At 46.0% G+C, this 14,347-nt stretch overlaps 1 protein-coding gene and 1 non-coding gene across 2 annotated transcripts; one reads left to right on the forward strand and one right to left on the reverse strand.

The window, feature by feature from the left end:
- Positions 1 to 1,159: 1,159 nt before the first annotated feature.
- On the reverse strand, positions 1,160 to 10,370 carry PRMT5 (protein arginine methyltransferase 5). The gene is made up of 17 exons (XM_042942678.1): positions 10,200 to 10,370; positions 9,414 to 9,532; positions 9,022 to 9,107; positions 8,714 to 8,848; positions 8,024 to 8,136; positions 7,829 to 7,878; positions 5,727 to 5,890; positions 5,085 to 5,246; positions 4,834 to 4,911; positions 4,683 to 4,741; positions 4,477 to 4,599; positions 4,215 to 4,390; positions 3,549 to 3,658; positions 3,211 to 3,304; positions 2,917 to 3,033; positions 2,644 to 2,708; positions 1,160 to 1,714 (listed from the first exon to the last, which is right to left on the reverse strand). The coding sequence occupies exons 1-17, from the start codon at positions 10,307 to 10,309 to the stop codon at positions 1,562 to 1,564; spliced, it is 1,914 nt and encodes a 637-aa protein (XP_042798612.1). The 5' UTR covers positions 10,310 to 10,370; the 3' UTR covers positions 1,160 to 1,561.
- A 294-nt stretch (positions 10,371 to 10,664) lies between these two features.
- Positions 10,665 to 10,737, forward strand: TRNAR-ACG. Its single transcript has one exon. It is a non-coding gene; the product is annotated as a tRNA-Arg (tRNA).
- The last annotated feature ends 3,610 nt before the right edge of the window (positions 10,738 to 14,347 follow it).

The following is a 14,347-nucleotide window of genomic DNA, read 5'->3' on the forward strand; positions in this document are numbered from 1 at the left end:
TTTCTTAGCAACCATCAAGTTCCCATTGATTGGCTAACCTCTCCCAGACACGGGAAAGTGGAAGCGTCCTACGGCGGCCCGCCCGTAGCTCTCTCATTGGTTAGGCGACTTGAAGAAGGCGGAGAATGCGGGCAAACAACCAGCGGGAATGACTTCCTACCCAGCTCCCGAGCTCCAGGCCAACGCCGGCAGGCAGAGCTGGCAAAGAGGTACAATTGACCTCTTTGCTAGTCCCTCCCTACTCTGATTTGCCGAGGGTTGCGTCGGACTTACCTGTGACAGCTTTGGGGACACTGCGGCACACGTCAGGAGGGATGCCGAACTCCACATCCCCATTCTGAGCTGGCTGTCTACACAACCCTCCCAACCATCTCCTCTTGCCCTTAGTGCTTTGGCCCCGGGAAACACAAGTCTTGTAACAGATTTGTCTTCTTTCACATTCTGCCATATCGTCATTACCTGGTCCCACAGCTCACACGCCTCCCACTGCAAGAGTAAACTTGGAAGATTCTCCTGGGACTCCGTGGGTGCAATACTCAGCCCTCTCTAACCAGAAAGAGAAGGAACTAAGGTCCATTCTCACATTCCAAGGGCTTCCATAATCCCCACACTTCCCTTGCCCCATACGTGCTGCCAAAAACATAGCTGGTTATAACATCAAGAGAGCCAGAGTCAGAGGATCTGTGTTCCAGTCTTGAATACTAACTTCGTATCTATCAGTTTGATTCCTCCTCTGTAAAATGGAGAATTGGACTCAGGACTTCAAACTCTCACCTTGTGATTTTATTCAAACAAAATAGGTGCCTTCTTGCTGGAGATGCCTGGATGGCTTCCAGCTTCCCTTCCAAGAGGTAGCAAAGGAGCTGGTGGTGCAGCAGCTCAGAAAAGTGGAAGGGAAGCTGGCTTCACTCACTACTACATCTTTCTCCATAGTGGCAAAATTTCATCCCCAGAGAAAAGCCTAATCACAGGACCTAATGTACAAGACCTCTTTGCAGCTGGCCGAAAAGGCCTACGGCCAGGAGTCCAAGAGTGACCATTAAGCTTCCTGAATAGGGAACAAAGTTTTAGGGCGCTTTGAATCTTGCATAAGGGCACAGATCTGAATATGCCTAGGTTTAAGTAAAGTGTGGGAAAGCAGAGGCAGGGGGCAACAGGGTTGGAGCAGGAAAAGGCTATAACTTCACTTTATTTGTATTTCCTCCCACACAAAACCATCAAAACAGGAACAGAGATGGGCAGGGAAAAGGGCTGAAAATTTGTTCAATCCACATGTTCTCAGGGCTATTCCAGGGAGCGCTTGAGGCCGAATGCCTGTTGGAGTAGCTTCAGATCCAGCACTAATTCCTCCCACCCTGGCCTGAAGTCTTCACAGATTGGTGGCTCGAGCCCTGCAATTAATTCTCATCCTTTGCCCACCTTGATGTAAGGCAGGAAAGCAGACTGAAATGCTCCACTCTGATGGGCAAGGGGAATCACAGCCCACAGATGTACTGCACTTTCTGTGCTACAGGAGCAGAACTTGAAGCTGCTTCCAAGGTCTCAACACTTGTAGGCAGGGCTAGAGGCCGATGGTGTATGAGCGGCCTGTGGGGTTATGAATAGCAGAACAGACTGGTGCTGTCACAGCCCACTCATACCACACCTTCTTGGAATTGCTGCACCGCCAGAAACGGACACAGATGGTCTGGCCTTCGCGTACCGTAATGGGCTGCTGTAAGAAGAAAGACAGGGAGGTTCAGGGTGGAGCTAATGAATTGTATGTGGCAATGTACTACTGAGCTAAGTGTGCCGAGAAAAGGATAAAACATGACATTCCAACCCTCATGAAGTTTATTTGAAGTCTTTCAGAATGAATTATCTGAACAATCAGACACTAAACAAATCATCAGAAGTGTGATGAGTGCTATGAACATGCAGAGAACATTGGGCTACAAGAGCACCTAGGAGGCAAGGCGAACCTAGTTCAGGCAGTCAAAGTTATCTGACAAGTGGAATGTTTAAGGGGACCTGGAATATAAGTCAGCTGAGTGAAGAGATGAACAAAGAACTTTCCAGGCAAAGGAGGTGTGAAAGCCTGAGGCAGGAAAGAAGACAGGATATTAGAGAAACCAAAAGAAGGTCCACAGAATCATGATGAGCATTGAGTAATGTACAGAATTGTTGATTATGTTGCACACCTGAAACTAATATAACACTGCTTTGTTAATTATACTTCAATTAAAAAAAAAAAAAAAAAAGGTGGTCCATAGGGCTGATGCAATGTAACTAAGGGAACAGTAGCTGAAAAGACAAGCTAAAACTAGATCACACCACGTCTTACAAGGTTAAACCTTTCCCCTGATGGCAGTGGGAGGTCAATGAACGGTATTAAGCAGGACAGAGATATGACAAGATCTGGGCTTTTAAAAGATGACTCTTGCTCAAGGTAGAGACTAGACAGAAGAGGAGCCTGAGGAGATGTGGGGAAGCTAAGGAGACGGGCACCGCAGACATCTCAACATCTACGACAGGGATCCAAGAACATGTGGGAGCAGCAGAACATGGGTCATACTCAAGCATCCTCCTGAGAGCAGGGAAAGGGCAGAACACCAATGGCAAAAGTTACTCCTTAACCCATGGAGTATTAAAGGTGATTCCTACCTTAATAGGGAAGAGGATGGGAAACCATGAGAACATCCCAGGAGAGTGAGTTTCTGGACGGATACCTGTTTGAAAAAATAGTGAAAACATTGAGGTCTCTGTGACTCTGCTTTTTGCCTGGGTTGAGGGGCGTGTCTTCTGTGAACAGAGAAACAAGTAATCAAAGATCCCCATTCATTGATTCTTGGGCTCCCTGTGCATCTAAATGAAACATTAACAAAACTGCCCAGGTAACGTACTCATGCCCTGCCATCCACTGCCCCAGACACTCACTCAGGGTGATGTCCTGATAAAGCACAGTTTCAAAGTAGCCTGCAAAGCCATGTAGCACGGTGTTCACCTCCACAGGAAACTCCAAGGTGCAATAGCGGTTGTTGTCAATCATAGGATCTGTCAGGGAAGAGTTATGTGGATGACAAGGGGCCAAAAGCTCTAGACAACTTGGTAAAGCAAGAGCAAAAAACAGGATGGGAAGCCTAGACAGAGCAGACCTAGGATAGCAAGAGAAGAAACCAGAAAGGTAAGCTCTCACCCATCCAGTCAGAGGAGAGTCATACGGGAACCCACCTCTGTTGGGATGGCTGAAGGTAAAACAGGGCTGGGGCGCCGACAGCTGGTGGAAGTTGTGCAGCCGTACCACGTAAGGCATCTCAAACTGGGCCTGTCCCGAGAGACCAAGCAAGAGCTGGAGCAGACAGGCAAGACACACCTACTTCCCCGGGAAAAGAAGCCTGAGCCTCAGGGACACAGAAAAGGGTAACATTTTCATTTCAACTTTCGCTTTCCCACATCCCCAGCTTCTCCATCACTTCATCTTCTCCAGTGCAAGAAAACAGTTGATGCTAACATAGAAAAAGAAGATGACTAAAGAGAAAAGAGCTCTCCAGAAGACAGTGGCTCTTTACCTCAGGGTCACGGTCCTTTTCCCGACAGGCGCGGACCTCATTATACAGCTTGGAGGAGGAGATGGGAGCCAGAAAGGAGGTATACTCCCCAGGGATGCTCACACCATCATCTGGAGAGTAGGAGGGTCATATTAGTTCCCAAGGGATGAAAATGGTGCGTCTAACTGAAGGTTTAAACCTCCTACATCAAAACATACCACATGTGACAACATGGAGCGGTCTAGGTCTGTTTTGTCTAGGTCCTTTCATGAGAAATTCTACTTTGAGGTTAACTTACAGAGACACAGGTTAAAACTGGAAAGAACCTAAGATATTCTAATCTAGTGGTTCTTAACTTCTGTAGGGTCATAAAGAACCTTGATATCTGGATGAAAGCTAAGCCCAAGGTACATATTACATCAGCTCAGGGAATCCACAGACCTCAGACTTAAGAAGGATCTGCTCTAGTCCACTGCTCTCATTTTACAGATGTGAACAGTGAGGTTCAGAGAAGTTACTTCATTTGCTAGGGCACTGACCCAAGTCCAACCCACGTTCCTTTAAACCTTGTCACCTCCTCCTAGGCTGCTGCTGCCTCACTCAACCCGCCCCCGCCCCCCAAACTGCCACAGCCTTCCAAGCTGAGAATCCATTCCCCTTACTCAGCACACCCCAGCCTAGAGGCACCTTTTAAGAAGTGTTGGGCTCCATCCAGGCACTCAGGTGACAGTTCATTGTCAGCAAAGGAGCCCAAAAGCTCACTGACGATGATGTCTGCTTTCTCTGGAGCCACCCATTCCCGCATGTCCGATGAGACTACGGTCACCTGGCTTCCCCATTCTTCAAATTGCCAGTTCTCTAGCCTAAAATAAAGATACTGCAAGTGAGGACACTGGTAAGAAAAACTGGCACTGGAGACAAACTTCCCAGCAAGGAGGTTGCTACTCACGTCACCACGGCATTTGGGTTCTTCTCCACAGCATACAGCTTTATCCTCCGGTCAGCCTGCTTGGCTGCCCTCAGAGAAGCATTTACCAGGGGACCCCGGCCTGCTCCCAACACCATTAGCACCCTAAGAAAGAGGAAGGGTCAAGCTGACTTAGCAGATAGAGAAGAGGTATGCAAATCTCTGGGATTGTGGGCAAGAGCACTCACTGGACATTGGTATCCTTCTCTTCGTCAGGCACTCGATCTAACAGACATTTATAGATGGCCTGGTGGAGGAAGGAGAAAAGACCTCATGGCTATGATCCCATCTTCACCCAGGACATCCCGGCCCTGTACTTGACCCAGACCCACACTATACCTGCTGATATTGAGAGTATTTGATGGGGTCCTTTTCAAACACTTCATATGTCTGAGATTCCAGATTGTCCATCAGTGGCTGACGAATGAGGGGAAAAAGGGAAAATAAGTTAGCCAGTTTCTGGCAAGGGCAACACACCAGAATACCAAAAAATTTCCCACTGCTTCCTGAGCTCTGGTAGGATTTTAGGGCACCTATGGTCAGAGACTCTTCTCCCACACCTCCCTCCTCTCAGAATACTCCAGACCCACCTGGAGTGGGGACTGCAGATAGTCTTCATAGCCCTTGGCAAAGAGTTCGTAAGCATTGGGTGGAGGACGGTTCTGGCTCAAGTATTCCAGGTACTGGAGGTAAGAACAGAACTCCTTCTCTGAGTGGTGGTTGGTGCCTGTGATGATGAACTGCACTTCCAGCTGTGAGAGAAGTCAGACCATCAGGTACAGTCCTCGAACCAAGATTCCGGGATATTGTTATGGCTTATGGCCAAAGAACCCTGGCGTAAAATAAGGCCCAAACGATCAGTCTTCCAGTTCAGCAGATATCTCCAAGTATCAACACAACAGCATGAAGCTTCAATAAACTTATAAAGCCCTCTAATGCCATATAAGCATCATCCTGACTCAAACAGCCCCATCGATCCTCACTGTAACATCTTAAATGAAACCTTCTGCAAAGTTCTCATGAGATTTGGTTCCTTTTGAAATGTTCTGGGGCTCCTAATCCCATTTGCCTCTTTGTTCTCAAGAGCTCCAATTTTGATGAAATCGCTCCCCAGAAACCAGAAAGGAAAAGAATCAGCCTCACAGAAAAAAAAAAAAAAAAAAAGCACCACACATATGTGAATAAGGCAAGAGGATTAGCTGGAGTATCTTTGGAAACCTTCTACCACCCACCTTGAGGAGCCGGAAGATCAGCCTCTGATGCATCTTAGAAAGAACAGGAAATCCCTTCTTATTGGTCAGGAAAATGCTGGTGGGGAGAATGGCTGCTTTGATGGGCTCCCCAAGCCAACGATCAATGACATGGTTAGATGGGAGGTCGGCCCCAATTTCAAGAGCTACACGAGGGAAAAGAAAGTTAACTACTACTATATAAGAAGGCTTTCCTTGCTTTTTTGTGCAACATCTGTTTACTCCTTAAGAGCAAGGCCTACTGAGACGTAAAGTAGCAAAACTGCCCAGCAGCCAAGTATACATGAAACTCCTTTTTTTTTTTTTAATTTTTTTTTTTTTTTTATTTGAGACAGGGAAAGACAGAGCATGAACAGGGGAGGGTCAGAGAAAGGGAGACACAGAATCTGAAACAGGCTCCAGGCTCTGAGCTGTCAGCACAGAGCCCGACGCGGGGCTCGAACTCACAGACTGCGAGATCATGACCTGAGCCGAAGTCGGCTGCTTAACCGACTGAGCCACCCAGGCGCCCCTGAAACTCCTGATTCTTTTTTTTTTTTTTTAACTGTATCCAGCTTTATTAAAGATACTTTTCATAAACAATCATGGTATTTCAGGCAGAACATGGGCAGACAATGTTAACAGTATACAGCAACTTTCAAACTCCTTTCTTTAATGGACTACCAAAGTCAGAAAGCCATTTCATAAAACCCAATGAAGTCTTCATTTGATGCTCTGAACAGGGAAAAGTTTAAAGAAATTTTAATATTTATTTTTGAGAGACAGAGACAGCACAAGTGGGGGGAGGGGCAGAGAGAGAGGGAGACACAGAACTCGAAGGGGTCTCCAGGCTCTGAGCTGTCAGCACAGAGCCCAAAGTAGGTCCCAAACCCATGAACCGTGAGGTCATGACCTAAGTTGAAGCCAGATGCTTAACCGACTGAGCCACCCAAGTGCCTGAACAAGGAAAAGTTTAGAGTAAGGGTTGACATTTCACATTTAGCATGTTGTTAAACAACTTTTCACAAGCCAACCCTGACTTTGAAATGAAAATGGCAGAATTATCAATCTGATGCTCCACAAGCTAAAAGAGGAACTCTTTTGAGGGATGCCATCTCCATGGTGACCCTGCGAAGTCCAGATTGCCTGACATACTGGGAACCATTTTGACACTCGGGTCAGGTTCCAACAGGTCTCTGGGTTTAAGGAAGTCAAATCTATGTTGAAGGCAGAGAAGGAGAAGAGGACATAAAAAATGAATTTTAGTTTTTCCACACCATAAGGTGTCTGTGCCAAGGTGGCTGATGTGTATCATCATCAAGGAATCTCCTCCTGGGAACCAAAGAGGAAGTTTCTCAGAACTAGAAGGGAAAGGTATTTTCTCCCCCTTATCAATCTAGCTTCAGAGATATTCAATTAGTGACATTTGTCTTCCCCCTAAATAACAATGAAGTGTTCTGTGTACTAACAACATAGCTTAAAAGAAAAAAAAAAAAAAAAAAAAGTAAACCAGGGATGCCTGTGTGGCTCAGTCAGTTAAGCGTCTCTTAATTTCAGATCAGGTCATGATCTCATGGTTCATGAGACTGAGCCCTGCATTGGGCTCTGTACTAACAGCGAGGAGCCTGCTTAGGATTCTCTCTCTCCCTCTGCCCCTCCCCTGCTTGCTCTCTCTCTCTCTCTCAAATAAATAAATAAACATTAAAAAAAGTAAAAAAATCTTCATTTTAACAAAACTTGATAAAAAAGTATTTCAAGCTGTAAAGTCACCAGAAGTACATAGTTATCAAAAATGCACACATTTCACTTGGCATCTCCAAAAACTCCTAATTCTTTTTTTTTAATATTTATTTAGTTTTGAGAGAGATATATATAAGAGAGAGGGAGAGTGTGTGCAGGGGAAAAGCAGAGACAGAGGGAGACAGAGGATCTGATGTGAGCTCTGTGCTGACAGCAGAGCCCAGTCTCACAAACTATGAGATCATGACCTGAGCCGAAGTCGGATGCTTAACCAACTGAGCCACCCAGGTGCCCCCAAAACTCCTAATTCTTACTTGCAGGAGGTCAGAGAAGGGATACCTATCCCAGTACCCTTGTGGACTTACCCACCGCAATCCTCTTGCTATAGTCACACAAGGTCCGGAAGTTGTGCCACCTGTCGGGGTCAAATACAGAAAAATACAGTCAAATATATATAGCTCACCAATTACCACAGCTCGAGGAGACCTCCCTACAGGCTCCACCCTGTACCTCCCCTTATCCTCCCCTTTGCCCTGGCACAGCAGCAAAAGGAGACATACCACATCCATGTCTTCTCCTCTCCACTGTACTCCTCTGTGTGTGTACTTGGTGCATTCTCAATTATATCATCTCTCAGGTCCTCTGGGGCCACCAAGGGTACCCGCATCCAGAACTGCACATGAACAAGTACTCTATTTAGAACTCTTTGGAACTCACTAGGTCCAGAAAGCTTCCTTCAATTAAAAATATCTTGATCCACAGGGCACCTGGGTGGCTCAGTTAAGCATCCCACTCTTGATTTCGGCTCACAGTTGTGAGATTGAGCTCCGTGTCAGGCTCTGTGTTGACAGTACAGAGCCTGCTTCAGATTCTCTCTCCCTCTCTCTCTGCCCCTTCCCCACTCATGCTTGCTCTCTCAAAATAAACTTCAAAAAAAGAAAAATCTTGATCCAGCTCACAAGTTAATCCTTTTATGTTTTTCCCAACTTGTGGTTATATGCACATGTACACTTACCTTGTGTATATCCTTATGTAAATACCTGCCTTGTCCTTTATTGCAACTGTAAGTTTCTAGAAATAACTATACATTCTATATATTTTATAACAGTCTGCTTACCACTTTTAGATGCTGGTAGGCAGTACTGACTTGTCAGTTCTCCCAAATGCACTCTTTACTCAATGGCTAGGAACAAGAAAATACCTAGCAGACTATCATAACATGCAGCAGAAAGGGAGGCCCTTAGCCATACCATGGAGGAGTGGTGGCCAGTGTGGATGTGGTTGGTCAAAACCCTGGCCAAGTTTGTGTTATCTTCCTGATTTAGGGGCAGCAGGAAAGCTGGAAGACCCAAATATGCCCCAAAATTCAGCTCCTGTAACATGGCCTGGAATGGAGATCAAGAGGAAAAGGTTAAGAGCTAAGAATCCAATTAGCTTTAATTGAATTGTATTAGATTTACTAAGTTATGGGAGAAAAAAAAAAAACTGCTCTTTGCACCCAGCGTGGTTATGAACCTGACCTCTAGACAAATCCATTGGATTGGTGAAACAGTCTTACCGCCTCGGAGTTCCTGCGGATCTTCTCCACTTTTGAGTCTGGACGAATCCATGGAGAAAGCTTTCCCACAATTAGCGTATTCCAGTCTGCACTCCCCCCATCCAAGAAAGACAAAGACTAAATGAGGGTCAGCACTTTACTTGTTCAATTTCTAGTTCTTAACAGGGAATAAAGAGTAGAGATGAGAGATAAAAGACTTTCTATCACAGATATGGGATAGCCTGATGCAGAATAGACTACAGCTTTTAGCAGGTAAGCAAGAAAACAAGAGTTATCTGTGTCCCAGGACTAACCAATATATCCAAGTCAGGAAAGGAGGAGAATGAGGGCACTGTTAAAGCAGAAGTTGTTACTGCCTCTAATAATTAAGGGGCATATGGGATGGTCCCTACCCCTTCCTGACAGCAGTAGGTCTGATCGTGTCTGGGGGCCCGGCCGATTCTTAGCAGGTTCCTGAGTGAACTCCCTCTTGAAACGCGGGTGGAAGACAGGCATGCAGAGGAAATCAAACCTACAACCGCGACAGACCCAGAATCGTCATGTAAAGAGAGCAGCAGTGCCCAGAAATCCAAGCAACTGGATTAGGCTATCTCAATTCTGCACAACCCTCTCAGCTGCCATCAGTCACCCGACGGGACTGCTGAGTTCAGCCCACCTTGGGGCAGATCACTTCCGCTGCACTGTGCCTCAATTTCTCCCCAAAACACAGGCATGGAAAAGACAAGGAGAGAAGATAAAAATCCACCCCAAGTGGATTTCTACTCTGCTGTCACCGGTTTTCCAGGATCGTCACATCCAGATTTGCCCCAGTATCGCCCATGCCTTCCCCCTTAAGATTTACCTCTTCTCTCTCTAGCCCCCTAACTCTCCCTCCTACTCTCAGACTGTAATCCCGCTCTCCAGGGCCTTGGAGATCTGTATGTCCCCTTTTCGAGTTTACCTGACAACTCCCCCGACTTTGGGGCTCAGTGACCACACACCTCCAATAAGTTTTTTTTTTTTTTTTCCTTACGCCCCAGAGCCTAAGGCTCTCCACCCACCCGCAAGGAGTAATGGTTTCTCCCGCCCTAATCTTACTCCGACCCCCTCACCCCTGCTTCTCGGGGATGACTAGTCTGTCCCCCCTTCGTCCCCGAGTTCGGAGCCCGCATTCCGCTTGCAGAGGTCTGGGCCCTCACCCCTGCTTGGCCACAGCCCCCAAAGTGTCAGCTATTTCGGGGACGCAATTCAGGTCCCTGCCGCTGGACACGCGGCTCCCACCGGCACCTCCGACCGCCATCGCCGCCATCTTTTCCCTCGCGCTGTCCACGCCGGGATTCCTTGATATTAGCAGCCAATCAAAAAGCCAGAAAAAAGCCCCCGGAAGGCGGGATGAGTCGCCCTAACAACCAGAGCGTCTTCCACGACTTCAGAGCGAGAGGCGGAGGGGTGGGGAGTGGCTCCTCCCGCCAATCCGCGGGCTGCACAGTGGTTTACGGCGTGGCTCCGGAAGATCCACCAATCTCAAGGTCTGGTTCTCGACGAATTTCTATCTCCCAGAATGCTTCGTGCATTCATAGAACTCCGTCAAGGGACTACACGTCCCATGAAACCCTGCAATATAAGCTTGAAGTGTCATCATTGAGGCGAGTGTAATTGTCTCAGGGCCAGTGGCGCAATGGATAACGCGTCTGACTACGGATCAGAAGATTCCAGGTTCGACTCCTGGCTGGCTCGGCGGGACTGAGACTCTTTATTGCATCGCATGCGACACGGCCTCAAGCAAAATATTTTAAATCTCTCTTCCTTTCCTTACACTCTTAAAAGTTTCCTCTTTTATCTTTTAGCACCTTCGTTTTATAGGTCTTAATTTGACTGAGTTCTGCAGCCATCTTATGTCAGCTTTTTCCGTTACCTAATTCAGAAATGACTCTTGTGTCACTACTTGCTTAGGTCCATCTAAGCAAGAGAATTGAGTTAATGGCTGGTGCTCTTAAAATGGGCTTTGTATGGGCCTTCGTATATTTACAAATAGATTGTGGAAACTCAGCCACTAATTCCTTGTGATTTTATATCTCAACACAAAAGGTAAACACACACACTCACACATTCGTGGTGAGGGATTACAGCGAAGAGGAGTCATGAAGTGCCTGGAGGAGGCCTGGGAAAATATATACACTCTTGTTAGAGGGATGGAAAGAAGCAGAGGAATGAAGCAAGGGAAGACACGGGGAGGAGAAAGGGAATACCTGAAGGCGGGGAGCCCAGAGGTGTTGAGGGCCTGGGAGCAGGGATGGAAAAGAGAACACAGTGCAAAAAGCCCGAAGAAGGAGGCGTTGACAGAACTTAAGGACTGCTTCGCAGGGCGCCAGGAAAGAGGAGTCTGGGTTCTGGCCTCTGTGAGTGAAACAAGAAAGGAGAGAAGCGGGTTTAGGGAGAATCAAAGTTCGGGTTTGGAAGTGCTGAGTTGATTGGGCGCCTAGGGGGCGCTGTGTAATAGAGAGTTGGATGAACAGTGAGTGATCTGATCTGAACCAGAGAAGATTTGGAAATGCCAGAAGAGAGGTAGTGATGAAAGCCACGAGACTGAATGAGATCATCCTGGACCGTTGCGGACAAAGTCCTTGGAAACATGGAAAGGGTGTGGATAGGATAAGCTCTAAAGAGCTCTGGGTGCAATGATAAATGCTCCAGAAGGACGAAAGTCAAAAAGCCAAACAACTAAGAAAAGGCATACAAAAAGCCTCAAGTGGTTGGAAGTGCTTTTGTCCCATCATTACTAGTACACCTACTACAAACTACTACTAGTAGACTTTATTTCTTTGCTTAAGTTTATTTATCTATTTTGAGAAAGAGAGCACAAGCAGGGAAGGGGCGGGGGGGGGGGGGGGGGGGGAGAGAGAATCCCAAGCAGGCTCCACACCATCAATACAGAGCCCCATTTGGGGCTCTGACTCACCAATCATGAGATCATGACCTGGGTAGAGATCAAGATTCGGACCCTTAACCGACTGAGCCACCCAGGCACCCCTAGCACTTTATTTGCTAAAACAGTTTTAGATTTACAGAATGATTGAGCAGATAGTACAGTGAGTTCCCATGTGCCTCCCCAGAGCTCTCTTTGTTATTAAGATCTTCACATGTATGGTATATTTATTATAATTCAGGGACCAATATTGATAAATTATTATTATCAAAGTCCATAGTTTAATCAGATTTCCTTAGTGTTTACCTAATGTCCTCTTTCTGTTACAAGATCCAATCCAGAATACTGTGTTACATATAGTTGTCATGTCTCCTTAGGCTCCTCTGGGCTGTGACAAGTTTCTCAGTTGTTCCTTGTTTTTGATGGCCTTGATAGTTTTGAGAAGTACTGGTCAGGCATACTATAGGATGCCCCTCTGTTGGAATTTAGTTTGTCTGATTGTTTTCTCATGATTAGACTGGGATTATGGGTTTGGGGAGGAAGATCACAGAGGTGAAGTATCATTTTCATAATATATCAATAGTACATACTATCAACATAATTTATGACTGTTGATGTTGACCTTTATCACCTGGCAAGAGTAGTATTTATCAGGTTCCTCCACTGTAAAATTACACTCTCCCCACCCCCTCCCATCCTGTGCTCTTTGGGAGGAAGTTACCATGTGCATCCCACACTTAAGGAGTAGAGAGTTCCGCTGACCCTCCTTTAGGGTGGAGTGTCAACAATATTTATTTGGAATTCTTCCCTGCAGGTCTTATGAGTAGGTGGTTGTCCACAGGAAGTGGGTGAGTGCTCTACCAACATTTTAAGAAGTAAAGAAGAGTTTTCAGGATGCCTGCTTGTTCTCTGCCCCAGCTGTGCCCAACCAAACTCTACATTCAGAGAAGACTTATGAGATATGGTTTCTTCTTTGGAAGCTAATTATCTGGGTTGTGGACCATCTGTGCTCCTGGCATCTTCCTCCTGATGTCAAGCTGGTGGCTGCTCTTGGCTGTTGGTTGTTAACTAACCCATCCATGAGTAAGAGAGAGAGAGAGAGAGGAAAATCTATAAAACAGTAATGTCAGTTTTGCCATCATTAAAATAATTTTCAAAAGAATATGTATAAAAAGGGCTTGGAATTTGTTTGGCCTTAAAATAAATTCACATGGGCTGCATTTCATTTCTCTGTAATGTCTTTGGTTTTTCATTCAAGATGGCCTCAGCTCTAAGGCAAGCATGATGCTGAACAGCTCACAATAATTCCATACCATGTTGTTCCCAGTCTTTCCTACAGCACTTACCTGTGACTTAAAAAAAAAATACAGCAAATACTATGGGTCTATCTATATGAACCAGAGAGAAGCAGAAGGCAAGGAGTGAAAAAGAAACAGAGAACTTTGTCAAGGACTTGGCCCTAAGCATAAAGTCAGAGCTGGCAAAGTCTGTCTTCTGTTCTGACTCCCTCTGCCCTGCCCTCCATGCTGAACTCTTGTGCTCAGAAACATGTAAGTCACTGATAGAAGGCCTCCAGATCCAAGCCTTTGCTGAGATGAGGGTAGGGAGATGGTAGGACAGTGGGGCAGATACAATATTATTTTCTCCCAACAGGAGCCAGTGACCAACAGGCAAAGCACTGGAAACTCCTCTGGAAAGGAAACAGTATCCTCTCCCAGATAATTCTCTCCTTACCTCCCCCCCCCCGCCCCCCCTTCCACACCATCCCTAACCCTGCCTGGCATTCCTCACCTTCAGGCCCAGTTCTTCTACTTGATCCTGTTTTTGTGACCTTGTTTAAACACCTCCAGCCCATTGTAAATGCTCCTTTCATCTCTGGTGCTCAGCTCCTCCCTCAGCACTTGCCTCCCTCCCCAGGACCCCTTCACTCACCTCTGTGCCTGCCCAGCCAGCTACACTCTTCAACACCAAAATAATGGACCGTTTGACCCTCCTACTGCTCCAAATTGCGCCTGTACAATCAAGGCTGTCCTGCAGCTACAAAAGTGGCGGAGTTACTGAGGCAAAATAATCTGTGCCGATTTGCATTCTCTTCCTTGTCATCTCTATTATACAGTGTTTATCTGTCAAAATGAATAGAAAGTAGAAACTGTTCTGGAACATAGAAAAAGATGGAAAACTACCCAATTTGTTTACGAAGCCAGAATATACCTAATATCAAAACCTGTCAGAAATAGCACCCCCTCAAAAAAAACCCTATAGACAAATCTCACTTATGCTGCACATAAATGTAAAAATAAAAAATATTTAAGATTAATACATAAAGGTCAACAGTATATTAATATAATAATTATATACCACAACCAGTTAGAGCTTAATCTCAGGATTTAAGACAAGATTAGGCATTAGGAAATTTATTTA

This window comes from Panthera leo, chromosome B3 (assembly GCF_018350215.1).
Source record: "Panthera leo isolate Ple1 chromosome B3, P.leo_Ple1_pat1.1, whole genome shotgun sequence".
NCBI lineage: Eukaryota > Metazoa > Chordata > Mammalia > Carnivora > Felidae > Panthera > Panthera leo.